The 25,235-nt window shown below is 44.6% G+C and overlaps 1 protein-coding gene across 7 annotated transcripts in view; it reads left to right on the top strand.

Annotated features, from left to right (window-relative positions):
* Positions 1-1,775: 1,775 nt before the first annotated feature.
* LOC143486763 (polymeric immunoglobulin receptor-like) overlaps positions 1,776-25,235 on the top strand; it is a 35,913-nt gene continuing 12,453 nt past the window's right edge. For 4 of the 7 annotated variants that reach the window (XM_076986174.1, XM_076986172.1, XM_076986171.1 and 1 more), the window contains exons 1-8: positions 1,776-1,883; positions 3,870-4,166; positions 13,961-14,281; positions 14,517-14,648; positions 15,017-15,066; positions 15,333-15,445; positions 15,653-16,340; positions 22,067-22,457. In XM_076986174.1, the coding sequence (XP_076842289.1) occupies positions 1,835-1,883; positions 3,870-4,166; positions 13,961-14,281; positions 14,517-14,648; positions 15,017-15,066; positions 15,333-15,395 (912 nt within the window). In that variant the 5' untranslated portion in view covers positions 1,776-1,834 and the 3' untranslated portion in view covers positions 15,396-15,445; positions 15,653-16,340; positions 22,067-22,457. Of the gene's footprint in view, positions 1,884-3,869; positions 4,167-13,960; positions 14,282-14,516; positions 14,649-15,016; positions 15,067-15,332; positions 15,467-15,652; positions 16,341-22,066; positions 22,458-25,235 lie in introns of all 7 variants that reach the window. The other 3 variants (XM_076986176.1, XM_076986177.1, XM_076986175.1) reach the window with 3 other exon arrangements.

Below are 25,235 nucleotides of genomic sequence, written 5' to 3'. Positions count from 1 at the left end.
AGTAGGTGATGTGGGGAGGGTGTGGGTGTCATGTTTGGGTACTTGACTGTGTGGACTGAAGTGGGTGGTGCAGTAGGTGATGTGGGGAGGGTGTGGGTGTCATGTTTGGGTACTTGTTCATCTCTTTGTCATTCCCAAGTCCAGACTAAAGTGTAGAGGTGACCGCTCTTTTGCTGCTTACGCCCCTCGTCTCTGGAATGCCCTCCCTTACCACTTAAGGTCCATGCTAAATATAGATGCTTTTAAATCGCAATTGAAAACTCATTTATTTGCTATTGCATATCAGGAGTGATGGTTGTATTTTAGGGCTGATTTTTTATGTTGGTGTATATGTTTCTTGTTTGTTGTTTTATTTACATTTTAGTTTGACTGCAACTCTTTTGATTTTGATTTTATGTGACTGTATTTTATCTGTATATTTATGTGCTTTTTGTGTACAGCCACTTGGTCAACTTCGTTGTTTTGAAGTGTGCTTTATAAATTAAAATGACTTGACTTGACTGTGTGGTCTGGGGTGGGTGGAGCAGTAGGTGATGTGTGGAGGGTGTGGGTGTGATGTCTGGGTACTTGACTGTGTGGTCTGCGGTGGGTGGAGCAGTAGGTGATGTGTGGAGGGTGTGGGTGTGATGTCTGGGTACTTGACTGTGTGGACTGAAGTGGGTGGTGCAGTAGGTGATGTGGGGGGGTGTGGGTGTGATGTCTGGGTACTTGACTGTGTGGTGGGTGGAGCAGTAGGTGATGTGGGGAGGGTGTAGGTGTGATGTCTGGGTACTTGACTGTGTGGTGGGTGGAGCAGTAGGTGATGTGGGGGGGGTGTAGGTGTGATGTCTGGGTACTTGACTGTGTGGACTGTGGTGGGTGGTGCAGTAGGTGATGTGGGGAGGGTGTAGGTGTGATGTCTGTGTACTTGACTGTGTGGTCTGGGGGGTCTTTTAAATCTGTGTTCCTACTTTACACAGGTTCCCCACATTTAGTACAGCTGTTGTCACTCAAAGACCAAAACAGTCAACTCAGACTCCACAGTCAACTCTGATTCTGACTCCAAGGTTTCCACTCAGAACTGCTGTCAAACACTTAATTAACCACTAGATGGAGCCAGAACTCAACAAAGGCTTTCAGCAACATAAATAATGTACATTAACATAAACACAGTCTTTACTGTAGGGTACAAGGTCTGGCATCGTGACATGAATGTCAATAAAATAATAAATAAATACTCAAAAACATATATCAAAATATAGTGTAAATGCTCAAAATAAGACTGCATGTAATGCATAATTAAATGTATAATTAGACAGATCTCTATGGATCCTACTTGACTGTGTAGAAGAGATGTGTGATCTGTGTTCAACAGTGTTGCTACTCAGTAAGGTCAGTGTATAAGGAGCTGAATTTACCTCTACAGTCATGATATTAAATGTGACTCTTTTTGTAACATTCATGTCTTTGAACAAATTACATTATATAATCAAACATCTATTATTATTTTTGTGTTCTGAAGTGCTTTTTAAAATTAGTATCACTGATGAATCAAGAAAGTGTGTTATGATGAAAAAAATCCACTTTTTAAATCTGCTATCAAACATTATGAACAGCAAAAAAGTGGAAGCGTTATGAAGGATAAAAAATGTAGAAAGATGTGGTGTTATGAAAAAAATGCCAGTTACAAATCTTACACTATCAAAGTGGAACTGCTAGACATGAGAGAGACAGACAAACAGACCAAAAGAAAGAGGGAGAGGGAGAGGGAGAGAGAGAGAGAGAGAGAGAGAGAGAGAACTAGGAAGCAGTGTGTTTCCAGAGCTCCACACCTGTTTGAGTCTCTTGATTAAAGATGCTTGTGTGTGTGTTTCTCCTCTACTGTGGACTACAGGTGACTGCAGGTGAGTTGTACATGTGTATCTGTGTGTGTCTTCATGCTGTGTGTGTGTAGCACTGCTGTGTGTACGATAGAGGACATGGAGACAACCCCAGCACCTGGGTTTAGTTACCAGTGTTTGATATTGACCTGTCCTCTGGGTTCGGTTACCAGTGTTTGATATTGACCTGTCCTCTGGGTTTAGTTATGTATGGATGTATGTATTTGTGTGTGTGTGTGTGTGTGTGTATGTATGTATTTGAACATGTTACTAGTCGGGTTTATGAGGTGCTTTTGATCTTACAAAATACATGAAGAGAATAACAGACTCATTCATCCTGGTCATCCACACAGTGGTGTCTCTGTTCTGTGTACTGTGTGTGTGTGTGTGTGTGTGTGTGTCCACTATGTGAATGTTTGTTGTGGTGTCTCTGTTCTGTGTGTGTGTGTGTGTGTGTGTGTGTGTGTCCACTATGTGAATGTTTGTTGTGGTGTCTCTGTTCTGTGTGTGTGTGTGTGTGTGTGTCCACTATGTGGATTTTTGTTGTGGTGTCTCTGTTCTGTGTTCTGTGTGTGTATGTGTGTGTGTGTGGTTGTTGTGTGTGTTCGTTGCGTGTGTGTGTGATGATGATGATGATGATGATGATAATACTTTATTATCAGATCAGATCTGAAATTTGTCTTGCATACACACAGTAGCTCCATTAACACATAGGCAACACATAGGACACAAACATTGTACAGTGCGTATACCATTTACTCATATTTTAACACCTTTTAAAGTTATAGATTAAGTTCTTTGTTTAAGTTAATGATTGACTGATGTACAAAAGAATTCTTCAGTCTAACCTTATTGAACCTTGGAACATTATAACGCCGCCCCGATGGGAGAAGTACATATTCACTCTTCAAAACATGATTAGTACCAAAAATTATGTTTTTAGCCAGCCGCATTGTGTTGCTATGATAGGTGGTCTCATATGATCTTTCTAGAGGCTGACCCACAATTTTTGAACATATCTTAATCAAATATTTCAATCCTGACTTTACAGATATGGACAAGCAATTATACCACACAGCATTGCAATACTGCAGAACACTCAAAATAACAGCAGTATAGAACAACAGGAGTATCTGTCGAGTAGCTCCAAAAGATCGGAGGCGACGGAGAAAATAAAGTCTCTGTCTGGTTTTTTTACAGATATAGTCGATGTGGTGTTTCCATGATAAGCTAGCATCAATCATCACACCAAGATATTTATAGGACTCCACCTGTTTGATTACCTCATTATTGATAGTAGTGAAGGTAACAGAAATTGGTTTCTGGCTGAATACTAGAACACACACACACTAGTGTGTGTGTGTTCATTCCTCCTCTTGTCTTGTGTGTTAAACTGATCTCATGATCATCTGAAGATTCATCCTGGTCATCCTCCACACAGTGGATCTTCTCAGCTCTCCTTGTTCATTACAAACCTTCACAAAGTTCTTCACTGGGACACACTGTCCTTGCTGGATGTTGTTGTGGTGTCTGTTTGTCTTCACATCATGAATGACGTCTGATCTCCTCACACCCCCGTCCTTCTTTACGCACTTTCCACCAGTTCGTTGTTTCCTGAGTTTTTGATACATCAACTGTGTCCCTAACAGACCAGACTGTCACTAACAGATCAGACTGTGTCACTAACAGACCAGACTGTGTCACTAACAGACCAGACTGTGAGACCAGACCGTGTTCCCAACAGACCAGACAGTGTTCCCAACAGACCAGACCGTGTCCCCAACAGACCAGACCGTGTCCCTAACAGACCAGACTGTGTCTCTAACAGACCAGACTCCATGTTCTTCATTCTGCTCTGTGTTCTTGTCTTGTCTGGTTCAGTCTGTTCCAACATCAGTTCCTCCTCCACTCACAGAACAGTGCATTAGAGATCACTGAATGAAGTAATGAATGTGTGGTACACTGCAGGTAGAAGGTGATGATGGTTTTATTGCACTGTGTCTTCTGCAGGTTGCACCAGGATGGATTCTCAAGAATTCACTGTCAGTCGTTCTCCAGGAGAGTCTGTACTGCTGTCCTGCCGTTGTCCAGACAACCATGACGTCATCAAATGGACCGTTGGATTTTCACTTCAGTCTACAGGTCGCACTGTGGTGTCTAATAAGGCAGGACGCTACAGGGGCAGAGTCTCCATATTTGATCAAACACCCTCCAGTAACTTCTCTCTGCTCATCTCAAACCTCAGTGAAGAAGACACAGGACATTACTACTGTGGAGAGTCTACATATATCAGCCTAGTCGTTAGAGGTGAGTCACTCACATCCCAGTTCCAGCAGTGTGTAGAGGCAGTTTGAAAGTGTTCAGATGGTTTATGTTAGTGGTCAAGAGTCTAAGGACACATACTTAGAAGTTTTTCTTTTTATCAACTGAACATTAAAACAACAAACTGCACAAAAACACAAAATGACAATGTAGGCAAGTCAAGGCAAGTTTATTTCTACAGCACCTTTCATACATACTGCAGACTCAAAGTGCTTCACACACAAAAGAAAGAAGCTCATTAGGACGGAGCTCCATCATGTTGGGAAGGTCACTGCAGTGAGGAGGCAGGAGCAGCAGGTGGAGAGAGTGGAGCTGTTACGTCTTTAATGTCCAGAACAACAGAGAAGCACCTACACAGATCACCAAACTAAAGGAAGACGCTAGACGCTACAGTAAGGGCTCCCAGCGCAGAGCTAAACAGACACTAGACTGGGCTGCTGGAGGAGAGAAGGAGACACGTTCAGGGTGCAGCAGACTGGCTCTCTCAGGACAGACTGGAGGATTCACACCACTGAACGGAGGGACCTGTAGACATTTATAGGCTGGGATACTTTTATATTCTCTGTACACAAATGATTGTAAATCACACACTGAGTCCTTTAAAATGATAAAATTTGCGGAAGATACTACAGTAGTTGGTCTAATTTCGGATGATGATGGTTCTGCTTATAAGAACGAGGTACATGCGGTTATGCAATGGTGTCACATCCATAACCTAGAGGTAAATGTAGCTAAAACTAAGGAGCTAGTTGTAGACTTTCGCAGACAGAAGAAAGCATCCCAGCCACTGTACATAAACACTGTGAAAGTGGAACGAGTGGATAGTTTTACATTTCTAGGCACAACAATAGAATCTTCCCTGAAATGGGACCAAAATCTTAATTGTATCACCAAAAAAGCTCACCAGAGACTCTTCTTCTTGCGTCAGCTAAGGAAGTTTGGGGTGGCCCGTGAGGGGATGTTGCAGTTTTACCATGCAGCTATTGAAAGTGTTCTTGCAGGTAGACAGGGTAGTTCGCACAGCCTCAAAGATCATTGGCTGCAAACTTCCCTGCATCTCTAGCACTTATGAAACACGCATCTGTCGGAAAGGGCTGAAAATTCTACTTGATCGATCACATCCAGCTAACTCCTTCTTTAGCGTCCTCCCATCAGGTAGGAGGTTGAGATCCATAACATCTACAACATCATGTTTTCTCAAAAGCACATACTGCAGAGCCATCAGGCACTTAAATAGCCTCCCTACCCTGCACCAACACCTTAAAAGTAAACCACTGTGACTGACATATAGTTGTAAAAATTGTATTTGATATCTTCAATATATATTTATTAATGTATCTCTTGTGTGTAATATGTTATTTATGTCTTTTACTGTGTTTTTGTTTCTTGTCAATGAGCACACTAAAGCAAGTCCCTAGCAACTAGCACAAGTTACATGGCAATAAAGTATTGAATCTTGAAACAGGAGAGTTAGATGATAGGGAGGTGAGTCAGTGTGTGGGGACTGTGAGTGTGGGCGTGTTCTTGTGTAGGTGTGTCAGTAGATGGGGACTGTAAGCGGGGGCGTGTTCTTGTGTAGGTGTGTCAGTAGGTGGGGACTGTGAGCGGGGGCGTGTCCTTGTGTAGGTGTGTCAGTAGATGGGGACTGTAAGCGGGGGCGTGTTCTTGTGTAGGTGTGTCAGTAGGTGGGGACTGTGAGCGGGGGCGTGTTCTTGTGTAGGTGTGTCAGTAGGTGGGGACTGTGAGCGGGGGCGTGTCCTTGTGTAGGTGTGTCAGTAGGTGGAGAATTTGAGCGGGGGCGTGTCCTTGTGTGAGTGTGTCAGTAGGTGGGGACTGTGAGCGGGGGCGTGTCCTTGTGTAGGTGTGTCAGTAGGTGGGAACTGTGAGCACGGACGTAATTTTGATTTCATAGGTGGGGGGGACACGAATTATGTTGACGGGGGGGGGCATGGCTTAAAGTGTTACCGGAGCAGAGCTCGGAGCGGTCGTTTTCTGCATGGTCCTAGCACTAGATTTGTCGCTATTTAAATATTAGTTTTTTAACCGTTACAAAGTGGGGGGGCATGGCTTCGTCGCTATTTAAATATTTGCTTTTAACTGTAAAAACTGGGGGGGACCAAAACCGGCTTTTGAAAAAGTGGGGGGGACATGTCCCCCCCGTCCCACCCCCAAATTACGTCCGTGACTGTAGGTGGGGGCGTGTCCTTGTGTGGGTGTGTCAGTAGGTGGGGACTGTGAGTGGGGGCGTGTCCTTGTGTAGGTGTGTATATACATAAATAATACATAAATAAATACATATAATACATAGATAAACTAGATATGCTGGTCCTGCACCATTAAGTGATTTATAGACCAGTAATAACACCTTGAAGTCTGTCCTGAATTGTACACGTAGCCAGTGTAAGATCTTAAGAATGAGGGTGATGTGATCACTTCGTTTGCTCCTACAGTTTGAATCAGCTGTAGTTGTTTGTCTTTTTTGGGAGTCCTGTTAGGAGGTTGTTACAGTAATCAACCTGCTAGAGACAAAAACATGGATGAATTTCTCAAGATGTGGTTTCGACAATAAATCTCTGATCTTATTGATGTTCTTAACAGACATGTGGACTCGAGTCACATGACTTGGACTCGAGTCCGACTCGAGTCACTAAACTGATGACTTGTGACTTGACTCGACAACGTCACTGAAGACTTGCGACTTGGACTTGAAATCGGACTTGAGCTTTAAGACTTGAAAAGACTTGAAATCCTTATTTTAACATAATAAATAAGTAATAAGAGGATAAGAGATGGAGATGCAACCACTTCAAACTTTGTTCAACATTTGAGGCTGCACAAACAAAAGTAAGCCTCTGCTATGTATATTTAACATAATGCTATAATGGTTAGCTAGCTAGCTGGGATGTGATAACTCAGGGGTCGAAAATGAACTTTTACAAGGGTCCACATGAGCAACTTGACTTGTGTCAGCGGTCCGCACCAACGATAATTCGAAAGCGGGGACCGGGGGGAACGGATGGACAGACGGACGAACGAACAGACAAAAGTCACTGAGGTGGGGAGGGGGGGAGGGGCTGTAGGTGATGACGACAATTGCGACGACATCTCACTCAAGCAAACCGAAACACTCAAACGCATAACGTTAGTTAGTCTAACTTAATATACTACTAATCAACTGCATCAATTGTGTTAAATATTGAAATTACATCTGGTGACTTGACTAGGACTTGAAGTTTAAGACTTGGGACTTGACTCGAGACTTGCTTGTATTGACTTGAGACTTGACTTGAGACGATTGTATTGACTTGGGACTTGACTCGAGACTTGATTGTGAAGACTTTGAGACTTACTTGTTACTTGCAACTTAGTGACTTGTTCACATGTCTGGTTCTTAAGATGATAAAAGGCTTAGTTACTGGCTATATATGACTGCTAAAACTGAGATCAGAGTCTATTAGTACACCTCAGTTACGAATGTAGAGTTTAAAACAAAATAGTATGTAAGCACTGTTAAAAATAAAACAAATTATTCACCTCTAAATCATGTCATTATCTTATTAGAGTATTTAACTGCATGTCAGTGTATCATTACAAGTTTAAGCATTTCATTTCCTTCAGTCATAAAAAATAAGTTAAGTAATATTGTAATAAGTTAATGTCACGGTGAGGCGGCCCCCTACCGGTCGCCTCCGTCCACAGCGGCTGTTGTTGTTATTGTCTGGTGACGTCATGTGCGTCCCTCAGGTGGGCGGAGCCCGTGATCCGTTCCCACCTGATGGTCGTTTGTCTGTCTATATATGTCTTGTCGTCGTACCAGTTGACCGCTGGTCATTATATCCTTAATTTGAAGCTAATGCACGGGTTTTTGGTTTGCACACTTCTATTAAACCATCCTTTTTCCCTGAGACTTGGCGTGATCGCTTCCTTTTCGTTGCTCACACCTGCCCGTCACAGAATGACCAGCCACCCTTCGAAAGCCGCCGAGTCTCTTTTTCTTTCTCCTTCGTTCGTGGTCATGTCTCGTGGTAAGTGTTTGTCTGCGTGGTGTTTTGTGAAGAGTTCCGCCGTGCTTTTGTGTTGTCTGTGGCACGGCGAGGACCAGGGCTGTCTGCCCTGGGAAAAAACTCTTTGTGTTTGTTTGTTGGAAGAGCTCCGCCGTGCTCGTGTTGTGTTTGTGGCACGGCGAGGACCAGGGCAGTCTCCCTGGTAAGCTCTTCGTCTTGTGTGGTGTTAGTGTGTCCAGGTGAACGGACGTGAGGATCTGTGTGCGTGCGCGTTTGTTATATGTTAAGTGTTTTGTGTGTGTGACGCGGTCGCCGCTCGTCACTGTCGCCTCGCTCCCCGTGTGTCATGTGTTTTATGTGGGGAGCGACTGCGACTCTGAGCGGCGCGTCACCGTCGTTTATGTGTAGTGCACGCAAGTATCGGTCCCGTTCGTTCAGTGTCTGCGCACTAAGTTCTGTTTGTCGAGTCTTTGTGTGCATGTTTTGTGTGTTGCGTGTTGTCTACTGTTAAGTGTAATTCCACGCTTGCTCCTCCCCTTAAATGTGTGTTTGGGAAGGGGGCGGTTGTGGTCCCGTGCCACTGGGTATGGCACGGAGGGCGTCTGAGGCGCGTTTGTGTTCTATGTTGGTGTTGGGGTGTGTGTGTGTGTGCTGTTTCTGTGCAGGTGCTTCCCCCTGGCGGTGTCGTGGTGTTCCTGGACCTTGTGGGGGTCTCCACCTGGCAGGAGCCCCCTTGTGTTGTGGGGTGACCGGAGCCCGGTCGTGAAGAGCCCCTCCCTAGAGGGCTGGGGCCCCCGGATGTTTGGGGACCATGGGGCTCAGGTCTGAAAAGCTCCTGCTGGGGATGGAGATCCTCCCTCCTGCCCGGGGTGACCAGGAGGCCCTTGGGTCTGCTCCCTAGCCCGCGTCGGGGGTGCTCTGGGCCTCGGTCTCTGGCGCTCCTGGGTTGGGTGGAGGAGTCCACCTTGTGATGAGGGACCCCGGGAGGGGTTGGCTCCCCCAGGAGGCTGGGGTGACCCCTAGCAGAAGGCAGGGGTCAGCTCTTGGAGGAGGTAGGTCCAGGAGGTGAAGACGCCACGCCTCGGGGAGGTAACCTGCACACACACATACGCTAAGGACGACACAGGAGCCATAGCTCCTCGTCCTCACACCTGTGGGGCTCACCGGCCAAGGGCCGGTTAGGGCGTGAGGGCCCTGTGACCGACGGGGGCGTGGTTATGTGTTGTTAACGGCCCGGTCGGTCCAGGGTCCCGCCCAGGGAGGTGAGCTGACTAACGTTATGTGTTTTGTGTTTCAGCTCGTGGACTGCAGGATGTGTGTCCCTGTTTGTCCTTGCCTTCCTGCCCCTTCGTGTTGTTGTGCAGCCGCTGTGTGCCACACACCCAGTGGAGGGGAGTGCGGCTTGGTGGGGGGGTCTGTCACGGTGAGGCGCCCCCCTACCGGTCGCCTCCGTCCACAGCGGCTGTCGTTGTTGTTGTTTTGTGATGTCGTGTACGCCCCTCAGGTGGGCGGAGCCCGTGATCCGTTCCCACCTGATGGTCGTTTGTCTGTCTATATATGTCTTGTCGTCGTACCAGTTGACCGCTGGTCATTATATCCTTAATTTGGAGCTAATGCACGGGTTTTTGGTTTGCACACTTCTATTAAACCATCCTTTTTCCCTGAGACTTGGAGTGATCGCTTCCTTTTCGTTGCTCACACCTGCCCGTCACAGTTAAGTAATAAGTTAAGTAATAAGTTCAAAATATTGTAATGTACTAATCAGGCAGACAAGGACCCAAATGCGGATAATAGCCGCTTTTATTGAAACAGCGATTACAGAGTAATCAAACAGGCGAGTTACTCCATTCAGGGTGTGTTGTGCAGGAGTATAGTAATTGTAGTCAGGACAGTCCAGGGTCACGCCGGTGAGACAGAAGCCAGGAGGTACAGAGGGGCTAGGCAGGGAACGAGATCTAGGAGGAGAGCAGAGGTCGGTACATGGGAAAGCAGAAACACAGAGAAAACGCTTGGTAGGATAGGATAGGATAGGATAGGTACTTTATTAATCCTGAAGGTAATTAAGTGATATGTGGCATGGCATCAATACTTCACAACCCGGAAGAGTGAGGGGGAAGCTTAAATAGTTGCAAATGGGGGAGGCCATGAGCAGCAGGTGAACCGCATCTGCATGGTGATTGGGTGCTGTTCCCCCCTCTGACGAGCGGCTCCAGCCGCAACAGATCGGTTAGACGGGGGGGCGGCCACGACGCCTGGGAGCAGGGAAGTGAGGATGAGCAGCGTGGAATTCAGCGATGAGAGTAGGGTCCAACACATCCCGTGCGGGGACCCATGCCCGCTCCTTGGGACCATAGCCCTCCCACTCTATGAGATACTGAAGCCCACCCCGACGGGTTTTCAAGATGTCCTGAATGAGGTAGGCAGGGCGACCGTCGAGTTCCAGCAGCTCAGGTGGCTTGGTAAGTGGCGCAGCAGCAGACATGGGACTGTAAAACACAGGCTTAAGCAGAGAGACATGAAAGACAGGATGAATGCGATAATGAGGGGGCAGTTGCAATTCATATGAGACGGCGTTTATCCGACGCAGCACCTTGAAGGGCCTGATGTATTTAGGGCTAAGCTTTTTCTTATTCTGTTGCACGTTCAGGTTACGGGTGGACAACCACACTGACCTGGGTGGTAGACCAGAATGGGGAGGCGGCGACGCTCAGTGTGGAGCCTCCGGGTATGCAGGGCACGGCGTAGGTGTACGTGGGCCCGCTCCCATGATCGCGTGCTGTTATCTAACGCCGGGATGTCTGATGGTGTATTATCCCATGGAAAAAAAGCCGGTTGATAGCCATATACACATTGGAAGGGGGTCATCTTGGTGGAAGAGTGCATGAGTGAATTACGGGCGTATTCAGCCCAGGGTAAGTACTTGCTCCAGCCGGTTTGGGAGACACAGTATTGTCTTAAAAATCTCCCTATTTCTTGATTCACCCGTTCCACCTCTCCATTAGACTGAGGGTGATACCCAGAGGTAAGGCTGACTGCGACCCTGAGTAGTTAGCAAAATTGCCTCCACAGCTGTGAGGTGAATTGGACTCCGCGATCGGTGACAATATCTTCTGGTAATCCAAAGACATAGAAAACGAAAGTAAAAATGGCTTGGGCTGTTTCCATGGCAGTGGGCAGCCCTGGAAAGGGAATCAAGCAACACATTTTCGAGAATCTACCAATGACTACTAAAATAAATGTATTCCCCTCTGACTTGGGCAGGTCAGTAATAAAGTCCATCGCTATGTGTGACCAGGGACGGCGTGGAATTGACAGTGGTAATAGTTTCCCAAAGGGACCGTTCGGGGGGTGCGACTCTTAGTGCATACGCTACACGCTAATATATAGTCCCGCATGTCGTCTTTTAGAGATGCCCACCAATACCGCCGTGACAGGAGATGTGTAGTGCGTGTGATTCTGGGGTGACCAGTGCCTGCGGTATCGTGTGTGATTTGTAGGAAGCGCCCTCTTAGTGACACAGGAACATACTGTTTTCCTTCTGGGCAGTCGTCAGGGCTAGGATCACTTCGTAGAGCGTCTTCCAATTCACCTTGCAGGTTCCAACAAACAGCAGCCAGGAAACAGGAGCGAGGCAGTACATACTCCGGTGTTTTGTCAGCGGGATCCTTTTCATGAATGCATGATAGGGCATCTGCTTTAGTGTTCTTCGAACCAGGCTGGTAGGAAACGGAGAATCAAAACCGGGAGAAGAACAACGCCCATCTGGCTTGTCGGGGATTCAGTCGCTTGGCCTCTTTTAGATATTCCAAGTTTTTATGGTCCGTGTAAACAACAAAGGGATGTTCAGCCCCCTCTAACCAGTGTCTCCACTGCTCTAAAGCGGGTTTTATCACTAGAAGTTCCTGGTTACCAACGTCATAGTTTTGCTCTGCCGGTTGCAATTTTTTCAAGTAAAAGGCACAAGGAACCAACTTAGGGGGGTTTCCTTGGCGTTGGGAGAGAATTGCCCCCACACCCACCTCCGAGGCATCGACCTCCACCACAAAAGGGACTTGGGGATCAGGGAGATGTAGAATAGGCGCCGAGGTGAACGCCCCTTTAAGCAACGAAAATGCCCGATCAGCCTCAGCTGTCCAGTCCAGCTGCAGATGCTGCCCACCCCGAAGGACACGAACAGGCACAAACACCGGGACTGGAACCAAAACAAAACCAGGGATGGGACCGGGGATCAAGGGGAACATGGGCCCAGGGGACAAACATCCAAAAGGAGGAGCATTGTGTCCAAGCCCACACGTGAGCAGCACAGTCTCCGGGGAAACAGGCAGGGTCCGCTGATGGGCAGCGGGAACAGGTGTGGCCAGCAGACGGGCAGCGGGAACAGGTGTGGCCGGCAGATGGGCAGCAGGAACAGGCGTGGCTGGCAGACGGGCAGCGGGAATAGGAACAGGCGACGACCCCTTCCGGGTCGCGGGAACAGGAACAGGCGACAACCCCTTCCGGGTTGCGGGAACAGGAAACGCGGCTGACCCCTTCCGAGTCGCGGGAACAGGAGGTGTGGTAGACCCCTTCCGGGGGGGAACAGGAGGCGTGGTAGACCCCTTCCGGGTCGCGGGAACAGGCCGCTGAGGCGAGAAGACATGCTCGGGGGGTGGGACCGCCATGCTGACGTCCTCAGGAGGCGGGACCACCGGGCTGACATCCTCAGGAGGTGGGGTCGGTCACTCTCGCAGAGATTGTCCACTACTCCCCCCCAAAAAAATTCCTCGGCGTCTCTAGGGGAGAGGCTGGCAGGATCAGAGGAGGGAGGTCTTCCTTAGGGAAGGCGACGACCTCATGATGCGCTGTGGCGGCGAGGTTCTGCTTCGGGGGCGTGGTCTTTTTTCCCCGGTCTGATCTGCGCCTGAAAAAACACACAGACACAACCACTTCTCGGTGGCTTTCATGGTGACTTGTCAGAGGCATCGGGAGTTCACAATGGCTTTTGAAAGCCAACCGAGAGCCAAGTCAATGCTCGTCTGCATATTCATTCCGCCTGCCCGAATCGCGCACTACAGGTTGCTCCTCCCTGTAGTCTTTATTGAGTCGGGCAGACACATAGCACTTATCAGGGAGCTTGTGACTCCCCTGTACCCACAGCGCAAGGGGAATTCCTGTCTCTGGTTTGTTCGCGCTGTAATACCAGAGAGTTGAACTGAATTGAACCAGCCAACATCTCATTACAGCGATTAAACATTAGCGCTCCCTCACTGTGTCCTTATTAGGTCGGTGATTTTGTAACGATCTGCGCATCGCAGAACTAGGAGGCGGACACAAACGCTGAGGAGAGCGAGATTTATTAAAGGGAATTCCATAATCGAAGTCGTAGTCACAGGCACGGGTCATAACGGGAGGGCAATCGGAGTATGACAGGTAGATGGGCATAATTATACAAGAACACAACAAGGCAGGGAAACAGAACGAGCAGGAACAAACCGAGCAGATTCACCACACGACAGATAACAAAAGTACAAGGGCACGAATGAACAAAACACTAAGAGTACCAGATCGCAAACAGATTTGGGACACAAAACGGAACGAACCACAATCACCGACCACGGGCTAGGGAAACACAGGGATTATAAGAACATGGAACTAACAAGACACAGGTGAGAACGATGATAACAAGGCATGGCAGACATTCAAAGAAATTCTCTCTCCCTCCCTCTCTCATTCTCTCTAATCCCCCTCTCCCTCCCCCCCCCCCCTCTCTCTCTCTCTCTCTCTCTCTCTCTCCAGGCTGCAGTCTATCAGAGAATAAGCAGCATGTTGAGGTCAGTAGATCTCCAGGAGAGTCTGTGTTCCTGTCCTGCTCCTGCACTCATCTGATGGACCACACGTGGAGTAGAGAGTGGAGAGTGAAGTGGAGATCACCACACCATGAAGATCTCCACTCTACTCAACTCAGTCCCCGCTACAGTGGCAGAGTTCAGATGTTTAATGAGGAATCTCCAGGAAATCTATCTCTGCTGATCTCAGACCTGACTGAAGAGGATAATGGATTATATTCATGCTGGATTAATTACAATCAACATAGGAACTTCAGTCTCACTGTTAAAGGTAAACTGATGAATTTTGACACTCAACTAAACCTTTCAGAACTGTGGTTCTGAGAGGGAGTGGCAGACACAAACCTCACCATGTGGGTCTCACAGTGCAGCTTAACAGCAGTTAACCAAACCTTAACACAAACACACAGTCATTATTTACACACTCATTATTCCATTAACACACTCAGAATGTCTTACACCATTTTTTCTTACATTCTGTTTCTCCTCCTGTTTTTCCTCTTAAGAACTGGACCCAACCTTTAATAACCTGGGGGATCACCAATCACCAAACACCACCCTGCAGTTGTCATTGGTGCTACTGCTAGTGCTGCTAGTGTTGCTAGTGGTTGCTGGAGCTTACTGCACACGTGTGAAAGGTATGAATAAACACACAGTGTGATATAGTGACAGTGTGAACAGTGTGATAGTGTAACAGGGTGAACAGTGTAACAGGGTGAACAGTGTGAACAGTGTGATAGTGTAACAGTGTGAACAGGGTGATAGTGTAACAGTGTAACAGTGTGGTCAGCTATGTTCACATTCACACTGCAGCACCACTGTGGTCTTGGTGTGAGTAAGAAACTGAACCAAGATGTTGACATCAGCAGAATTCCTGAGTGGTGTGTGTGTAGTGCTTCATCTTCACACTTACATCCAGTCTAACAGGTCAGGGGTCATGTGTGATGATGTAAACAACGTCCCAGCATGTGTGTGAGTGACAGATGCTCATATTCTCATTACTCAGGAAGAAAACAAAACAGTCAAGAGAAGAGAGGAGAAAGAAAACACAACGAGGTAAAACAGCTCCAGAATGTGTGTGTGTGTGTGTGTATGTGTGTGTGTGTGTATGTATGTGTGCGTGCGTGTGTGTGTGTGTCTCATTCATGGTAAAAAAGGTCAAAGATCCCAAAGATGAGTGTGTGTGTGTGTGTGTGTGTGTGTGTGTGTGTGTGTGTGTGTGTGTGTGTGTGTGTGTGTGTGTGTGTGTGTGTGAGAGAAAGATAGAGACAGAAACCGTATGTCCAAGCAGACAGTAACGTGGGGTTTAATCATGTCTCCAGGTTGAGGAGAGTGTGATATATTCAGACAGTAACGTGGGGTTTAATCATGTCTCTCCAGGTTGAGGAGAGTGTGATATATTCAGACAAATAATTGAGAACGAGCCTTCAGACAGGTGAGAACATTAACTTGACAGGTGAGCACATTAACCTGATATCTTATACTTCATAAAGTCACTCAACACCATTGCAAACTACAGCTAGCAAAATACTTATTCATGTAATTTAACTGTTGTACTACAATGTGCAAATATTGTGAACCAATACAATGGTGTCTGTGTTTGTGTGTGTGTGTGTTTGTATGTGTGTTTGTGTCATTTCAGGATTATTCTGAAGAGCCACCTGTTTATTCCAGTTTGAAAATAACCAAAAAGTAACAGATGGAATAGAGCAACACTGTCACAAACAAAGTATCAGAGAACACATAGAAAATACCATCACAAATATAGGAACAAGTATAAAACACAGTCAGAAACATGGTAGTTTATCACAGAACATGTATAAAACACCATCACAAACACAGTAGTGTGTAGGAGTGGTGGATGTTCCTGTGGGGGATACAGGATCTGGTGTTCCTCCATAAAACCGGGGGGGCAACAAATGTTGATTTACCTCAAGAGGTTCCCAGAGCAATGGGATAAAACTGACTATTTGTATTTTAGTTATGTCAGTATGTTTGTGTGGCATGTTTAGTCTCATTTTGCAGCTTGTTGTGTGCTGGGAAAGGTTATGATAACAGGGTAAGAGTTCCATCACTCACGGAGAAGGTTTGTAGACTTCACCCCAAAGGTGGCAGTCCTGTGTAGAAATGCACTCTGTATGCAAATGTACTCTGTTGTCTTTACCAACATCCTGATTCCCATTGGTTAACCTGGTTTTTGTGACTGTTCCTTTGAGATGCTGGGGGGTATAAAGGGAGAGGATTGTGGGTGCAGGACTCTTCCTCTTTCTTCTCTTTTCTTCTTCCTCATCCTCATCTTCTTCCTTTGCACCGTGAGGTAACCTGCACCGGTTGGTATTTCTGTTTCTATTTGGTATTATCATTGTTATAGTACAATGGTTGTGTTATTGTTTTATATTTTGTTGGATATTGAATAAATCTGGTTTATTGTGTAGCCAGGCTATTCCTTGGTTATCAGTATTATCAGTTAAAGGCAAATCAATGCTAATACCAATTCCCTCTAAAGTATCCCATCTGCTATGCATGTTTATGATAAACCTCTGACAAAGCAGCTATAGTTTATAGCAAGGTACTTTATAAAGTTGGTTAGGTATATTCTATAACCTGTACTGATCTAATTAAGAAGTGAGTTCTTTTAGATTCTTATCAACTATAATTTGGAGTCAGATATTTTATAAGTTTTATGCACGTCAATCCTTCTTCTGCACCTGTTTAAATCCTTAGTTGTAGGCAAGTAGGTAGGTTAGTTAAAAATCAGAACTAAAACCCCTACACACAAGTAGGTAGGTTAGTTATATCTCATAACTAAAACCCCTACACACACAAGCAGGTAGGTTAGTTAAAAATCAGAACTAAAACCCCTACACACAAGTAGGTAGGGTATTTAAATATCATAACTAAAACCCCTACACACACAAGCAGGTAGGGTATTTAAATATCATAACTAAAATCCCTACACACACAACTAAATCCCCTACATGCATGTGTGGATCAAGACGAGAGATCCTTCATAGTTCTTTACTTTACAGTGTTTGTCCTGTAAACTTGAACGGGAGAGATTTGATGTGTTAAATGGGTGTAACTGTTACCTCCACTAGTGAGGGGCTACAAATTGAGCTGATGGTGATTTGACACTGGTGTAATATGCACCGGGGGCACCGCTGTATGTGTGTAATTGTAAACTGTGAACTAACACTCTAACACGAGTGACTGAGATGTTGATATCACCAAACTGAGGAACATGTGCAGATCTGTCCACATAGTGTTATGAAGACAGACAGGGTATCTGCACATTTTTAAATCTCAAATTCAATGACTTTTAAGACCTTTTTAATACCTCTCACAAGAAAAAATAATACTATTACTGGGGATGCAGGTGCACATTGTTGACGGGGGGGGGGGGTGGCGAACGAGAATTGTTGACCGGGGGGGGTGGGGGGGTTGGCGAACGAAAATTGTTGACGTTGTTGAGGCTGTAGGCCTATACTCCAACGCTAGGAATCTAGCACTAGGACCCTGGAGCGGTTATTTTCTGCATTAGCGCTAGATTCGGCAAAGTTCACATCGCGCCAGAACAACTGAACAACACACACTTATAATAATTTAATGCCTCCCCTCAAAAAATTCCAGACATTTTAAGACATTTTTAGGCCTTGAATATGGAAAACTAAATTTAAGACATTTTAAGACTTTTTAAGGACCCGCGGGTACCCTGGACAGAGGACCTTCATGTAAGTGACAGTGTGTGATGGGCCTGATGAAAGTTGTGAAAAGATGTGGTTTAAAGATAAACAACCCAACCGTGAAAGGCTGTGACTGGTGGACGTGTACTGGTTCCCTAAGAACTCACTCAGCTATTGTGGTTAAACACTCTGATTGTGCAAGAACTGAGTTCTCATTCACACCCTCAGTTCCTTTATCTGTACAACGCTGTGAGTGCCAAGTGTGTTGCTTTCAGTTTACTAACATTCCTCCCCATGTCTCCTTAGTAAAACCTGTTGAGACTTGCCAGAGTGTAGCTGTTGGTTGGGGAAAATGCACCAATTGCGTAACTAGAAAGATGGAAAACCTGTCACCTTGTACAATAGTGCATTATCAATGCTCAGAAAGCTCCTGGGCCTAACAACATTCCTGGTCGTGTGATGAAGGACTGTCCCTGGTAACTCGCAGAGGTCTTTACAGACATCTACAACACCTCTCTGAGTCAGGCGGTTTTTCCCACATGTTTCAAAGCCACCACCATTATCCCTGTCCCTAAAAAGGCATCGCCATCCTGCTTCAATGACTACCGTCCGGTTGCACTAACCTCCATCCCCATGAAGTGTTAGTCATGCACCACATCAAGTCTTCCCTGCCCCTTTCTGGACCCCTACCAGTTTACATATCGGTCTAATCGCTCAACTGATACCATCTCCACTGCCCTACACTCAGCCCTAGGGGTTTCACCTACTACTCCTTTAAAGTAGATATAATTTGTTTTACCTTAATTATTAATCAGTCTCATTAATTTAGAATCAGTCTCATATTCTAATTATACCAGAACCACAAGTTTAGTTATCAACTAAAGGTAATTAATTGTTTGGTATCTGAAGGATTTAACTGTGAATTCTTTGGAGGTTTTGGCAACAACCACTTTTGAATGACATCAACACAGACAATTTGGTGAAAATAAATGATACATTTATTTAAAACCAACTATTCTAAAACAAACAGCATCAACAAGGATCAGTATATTTACAGTGAAGACTGGGTATCTCGAGTGTGTGTGTAGAAAGGGGAGAGTGTGCGGGCGTGTGTGTGAGGAGGCGGGAGTTGTATTCTCAGTTCTCCTATGGAGAACAAAGCAACTAAAATGGCGCCGACTTTAAACAGTAGAGCAGCGTGACTATGTTAATGAGCTCAGCTGGTTTATTCCAACGTGGTCAGAACAAAGAGTAATGGCGCTGGCTTAATAACTAAAAATTAATGTGATGTGTCTGAGAATGGGGAAGACTACAAGTTGTCAATTAATCAGATAAATAAAAGATAATGGCATGCACAGCAAAGAGAACTTTGTATATACAAATCTTGATGAAGACTAAACAAAGTTGAACACAAAACACTGAAAATGTTCTAGCTAAAACTTAGTTAAGTCTACAGTTCAAGTAACTATGCCCTTTTATTAAACTATGCCCAGCGGTTAGACTCTCACGTACTGAGGTTTGTGGGGGGTTTTGTCATCCTCACTGAATTCTCCTGAATTAGGAGGGAATTTCCACCACAGGGTCTTCGTTGATAAACAGCTATGTCGTCCAGGTGAGCTGGGAATCGTCCTTCTGGATATGAAGTCCAGGAATGAGAGTCTCGTTCACGGTTTAACAGGGAATTGATCGCCTTTGTTTCAGTCCGTGTGGCCGAGTTAACAAGCTTGATTGAAGTAGTTCGGTGAATCTGTTGCTGCGGTAATGTTGATCGGTTGGTTGTTAGATTACACTGTAACTCGGGCTCGTTAATTAACCCTCCCCGCTCTAGGCCACTTTTGCTATTTAAGCATGGTTTCATAAATGTGTCTCTAAACATACTTAATTATAGCATTTTACCCACATGTCTCAAATCAAAATGTTCAGAACAATCTCAGCTCTCTTCCTAATGAGGTTACATTGACTTAGAGTATTGCATAAATAAATAATATGGTCCTAAACCTGAAAATATGAGGCATATTTTCAAAAATGCTTTCTTATTTTATATGAAATTACACATTTACTGAAATAGATCAATAATATTGTTGCTTGAAATATGTTTGCTCAAGGGTTTGCTTCACAAAAATAGTGAAACATGTAATATAAATAGTAGTAAACAAGTATAAAGTAGTGTACAGAAATGTATACACCCTAAACTACAGAACTCCCAAACTACAGGCTAGTCAGCTTAGCCAAAACCATATCCACTCATCTTTCACATCTACAAAGCAAACATATAGGCAAAAGACAAAAACGAAATAATAAAAAAAAAGTAAAAATAATTTTATAAAGAATAAATTACGAAGTTTGCACAGAAGCAGTTTCTAGCTAGCCAGCCAGCTAGCCAGGAGGCTAGCTAGACAGCTAGTAATTCATCGCGAGCCGATCTGCGATCGTCCGCTATCAGGGCTCTCAAGTCTCACGCATTGAGCGTGTGACACACGCATTTGACCGTCTTCACACGCCACACTTCCGATTTCACACGGCGAGAAAAAAAATCTAGTTTATTTACCTCCGATCCATATCTATGTCGCCCTCCACTGGCGATTGATCGCGATATACAAACCCCCACCCCGCTCAACAATTTACGTTCGCCCCCCCCCCGGTCAACAACTCACGTTTGCCACCAGTAGACGCTAGCTAGCCGCTGCTAGCTAGCGAACTAACTACACGAGACCATCGCGAAATTCGCGACCCTATCTGTGATCGCCCGCTATTATAGTGATCAATATTGCAAAATAACTTTCATTTAGTCATAAATCATCAACATACCTTCATCATCGCCATGTAGATAAGTAGACGCTAGCTCGCTAGCTAGCGGCCGTCAAAGTCTGTATTTCCGTGTTTGTCCGAGGTGAAACGGATCTAATGCCGTCCTAAAACCCTCCTACATCCGTAAAGGGCGATGTGAGTGATGTCAGCGGTCATGTAATGACTGACACTTGAATCCGCCAGTCACAGCAGTCACAGGGAGTGACACCGGGGTAGCAATAAACCCCCCCTTGTGCAAGCCATAAAAGGATTAGCCATATACGGGCATGCTTCAACTCGGTCATGTATTGCCATCTTGTGGCCAGTCTGCTCAACCATGAATTAATGATGAGATCCAGGCGTGGTCTACATTCTTGGGGTCCAGCTGGGTGTGGGGGACCCATTGCATTTTTTGTTAAAATAATCAGCAGATTTAGCCCAATTGCAAGTAAAATAAACAATACATATGTTAAATTAGTTTGCTCTCATTTATTTATTAGTTACTTTTTTATTAAAATGTAACACAATAAGGAAATGAATCATAAATCATGCTGGCTGACAGGCTGGTCCTAGGGCTAGCTGCTCACGGGCTGGTGCTAACGGAGCTGGCTGCTGCTCATCCTCCTTTTCATTATCAGTATCAGACTCTGATATTTCAGAAATGTGATCCTAAAATTTCTTCTTCTGAATCACCATCAAAATCCTCTGTCTCTTCCAATATCAGCTGTAAGGTAGTCTGAACTGAGAATCGCTTTGCCATCTTTTATAGCATTTTTAGCATTTTTAGCATTTATAGCATCATGTCCCCATGATTGGATGAAACACACACACACACACACACACACACACACACACACACACACACACACACACACACAGGTCCAGAGAGGAGGGAGGGATAATGAGGGCTGAGAGAAAAGATGCTTCTTTCAGATCTCACCCCTTTGTCTCTATAGAGATTCTTCGTCTGCTGTCTGACAATATGCAATCAACCCCTGATGTAACAACCATCAAAAGTGTTGATGGTTGCTCACCTTTGCATGCCAAACACCTCTGTCCTTTGTTTGTATATCCTTTAAAGTCATACAGACGACTATCAACTACCCAACCCAATGTTGATTGCCCACTTTGACTAGCCCAGGGCCCAGTGGACCCTGGACCCTGTATGTAATACAAATGTGAAGGGGGGGGGGGGGGGGGGTACGGGGGGGGTGGTCATTGAAAATATTTTCTGATTTATGTTGCTCACAGAAAATGAGCCAAGGACCAATGAATCTCAGATTGAAAAAAAAAAATTTGTAGAATTTTTTTAAGCTGATTTTTTTAAATGGGTCCCACAGACCCTTGGACCATATAAGGGTTAACATTTAAAGGGACAGTTTCCAGTTTTCAAAAACGTATGAACCGTGTGTCTGCGATGTTGTATTGCTGAGATATTAATAACATTAATGTATATACTCGCACGGCGGCCATCTTTGACGCAGGGGTGCGTCAGTGGACACGACTTTTAGCTGTTTGCTGTTAGTCGTATCAAAGTTCTCATGCTCTCAATAAAGAAACGAGAGAGATAAAACTCTCTTTAATAGGTCTAACCTTGGTGTCGGTCAAACCAGAGAGAGAGAGAGAGAGAGAGATGGATGGCTGATCAGAGGACCTCTCCTGGACCAACTCAGCATCATTAGCTAATCAGCGGCTCTACTTCTCAGCAAACTAAGAGCTGGTGCCCCAACCCTCATCATTAGCACCTTCTATTGAGAGCATCCTGGGGCCATTGAGAGCATCCTGACCAGCTGTCTCACCGTGTGGTATGGGCTCTGCTCAGCCGGACCTCCACGAGTTCATCGTCAAGGGGCCACCACAACTTCCCCTGAATGGAACAACATGATCCAGTGGGACTTTCTTCACAAAAGCACACAAAGGAGTCTTCATCAAGAGGCTGTCTGGCCTACTACACGGGCTGCGGATGGACACAACCAAGTAAGACTGTGGATCTGGGCAGACTTAGAGTAACACCTGTATACAATCAATCCATCAAAATGTATTTATATACATGTAATTAAATAATGATAAAAACAGGGGCTTTATTTGGGATTAGTGAGAATAAATAGTTGACTTTGGGTAGAACCTTCATTTTAATGGTAGCGACTTTCCCCATGAGTGATATAGGTAAAGCGTTCCAGCGTGTGAGATCATCTTCTATTGTTTTTAATAGAGGGATATGATTTAACTGCACTAAGTCTAAAAGTTTAGCAGAGCCATGTAAGCCTAAATATCTAATAATACCTGATTGTAGTGGAGTGGTGGTCATATTCTGGAAACTACAATTTATAGGTAAAACTGTTGATTTACCCCAGTTGATGGAATATTCTGTTATAGAAGAGAAGCTGTCTAAGTTTGATTGTATTTAGAAGAGAAGCTTGTGTGTTCTGCAGGAAAAGTAATACATCATATGCGTAGAGACTTATTGTAACGATCGGCGTGATGCAGAGCAGGGAGGCGGACACAAACGCTGAGGAGAGCGAGATTTATTCAAGGGAATTCCACAAACAGAGTCGAAAAAACGGGCAGGGGTCATAATGTGTAGGCAGTCCGAGCAAGACACGTAGACAGGACCAAAACAAGGCAGGGGAAACAGAGACTGGGCTGTACGTACTTACAACAAAGACGAAACAGAAACAGTAAATCCACACAGGTATGAACAGGCACAACCGATACAGACATGGGAGACACAGGGACTAATATACATGGAACTAAACTAGGACCAGGTGATAATGACAACACGGGCGTGGCAGATGAGGGGAAACCATGAAACAGACGAGCAGGGCGGGACTAACGGGCAAGAACAACACAGACACGAGGGAACAGGGAAACCGGAGTGACAGCTAGGAGAGGGGGCGTAGCCCTACGTGACACTTATCTTATGGTTTGTGGTTCCTGTGTTAATTCCTGTAATATTTGCATTTTGTCGAATTGCTGCTGCTAATGGCTCAATGAAGAGAACGAAAAGTGAGGGTGATAGTGGGCAGACCTGCCTGGTGCCCCTCTGCAGAGTGAAGCTTTGTGGGGTGATATCGTTTGTCCTAACGCGTGCATTAGGAGAGCTATGTAAGGTTTTGATCCAGTTTATGAAGGATGGGCCAAATCCAAATTTGTGTAGAACTGCTAATAAATATTTCCAGTTTACCCGGTCAAATGCTTTTTCTGCATCTAAAGATATAATGGTAGTCTCTAATTTGTTAATTGTGCAGTAATCTATTATGTTTATTAGTCTGCGTGTATTGTTGGCAGATTGTCTACCCTTGATAAAACCTGTATGGCAAGGGCCAACATCAGATGTGATGTGGATGAAAACATGTGGCCAACTGCTAAAGATTGTTTAGATTACACATAACAAGACTGTTCAGTTTTATATCCTGTTTTTTTCCCCTTATGTGGATTTTTTGTATATGTGTATTTTACACATATGGGACCATGGCTAATTATGTTTACAATTATGATCATTCTTTTTTGGGTTAGGCTACAATTTACAGTAGGCTAATGTCCTTAACACAGTGAAATATAACATTTACTGCAAAACTGTTACTGACTCCTTTTTTGTCTAATCTACATTCCATATAGTATCTAACAGTAAATATCACTCATTGTGTAGACAGTATGTTGCCAAAAATGTACATTTGAAAAAAAAGTCCAAATGAAGTGGATTACAGTAAAAATGAACTGACATAAGAAAACAGATGCTACTGTATAATGTCTGTTTGCTGGGAGAGAGTAAAATATTACATGTAATACTGTTTCTGTATTGCCATCAAATGTTAGTTTTTTTTACAGTGGTTGTGCAGTGATTGACTATGTTTATCTCGAATAGAGAGTCTGTGCTAGTGTTTGAAAGAATGATTGGATACTGAACCAGGTTTGCTATATTTTAACAAAGTTGGTGCATATAGAGGAAACCTTATTTGCACTGTGAAATACAGAGTTGGTATTTACCGGTAGTTAAGAAAATGCACTTTTGAACAGGATATTAACTATTTGGCTATTTGTATGAGGTAAATGTGTTGCTGTGTTTAGAGTTTTGAAAATGTATCTCAAGTATTGGGAAGCGCTTGTTAGCAGTCATAAAAAACTGTAATAAGAATGACACCAGCATTAGACCAGCAAGATTAGCAGGAGGAAAGCGCCATCTGCTGTTTTATTTTGTTTTTCTTCACTAGGAGAAATGTGGTTTCTGCTCTATTATGTGAACAAAGACTCATAAAGATCTTGACCTATTTGTGTGTGAAAACCTGTTCATATGTGAAATGGTTCTAGTCTTTTACAGTTTTTCTCGATTGGTTTGGCTCAATTCTTGAAACCGAGAAGACATTCTCAAAACAACATGGACAAGTCTGGAAACCCCTTGGCAATTGGTCACAACAGAACAGCATTTCTCATTGGTTTAGTCAAATTGCAAATGTCTTTGAACATGTCTCAAATATTCCAGTGGATCTTTGCAAATGATTTAGTACAAGTAGCCTACAGTTAGCACAGTTAGCCTATACCCTATTTAACACAATTTCCTAGTAATTTGATCATGGTGATCTAAACTGATTAGCTGATTTTCAGTCAAATGGCTATTCTCTCCAAAATATGTCATACATATTTCATTGTATAAGCCATTGCATGCACAACAATCTGTTCAATTGTCAAAATTAGTTAACATTATACCATATACACTACCTTTCAAAAGTTTGGGGTCACTTAGAAATGTTCTTATTT

The sequence above is a fragment of the Brachyhypopomus gauderio genome, unplaced genomic scaffold (genome assembly GCF_052324685.1).
Source record: "Brachyhypopomus gauderio isolate BG-103 unplaced genomic scaffold, BGAUD_0.2 sc45, whole genome shotgun sequence".
In the NCBI taxonomy this organism is placed as follows: domain Eukaryota; kingdom Metazoa; phylum Chordata; class Actinopteri; order Gymnotiformes; family Hypopomidae; genus Brachyhypopomus; species Brachyhypopomus gauderio.
Note: the sequence above shows the minus strand (reverse complement) of the source record. Positions and strands in the feature narration are given on the sequence as shown.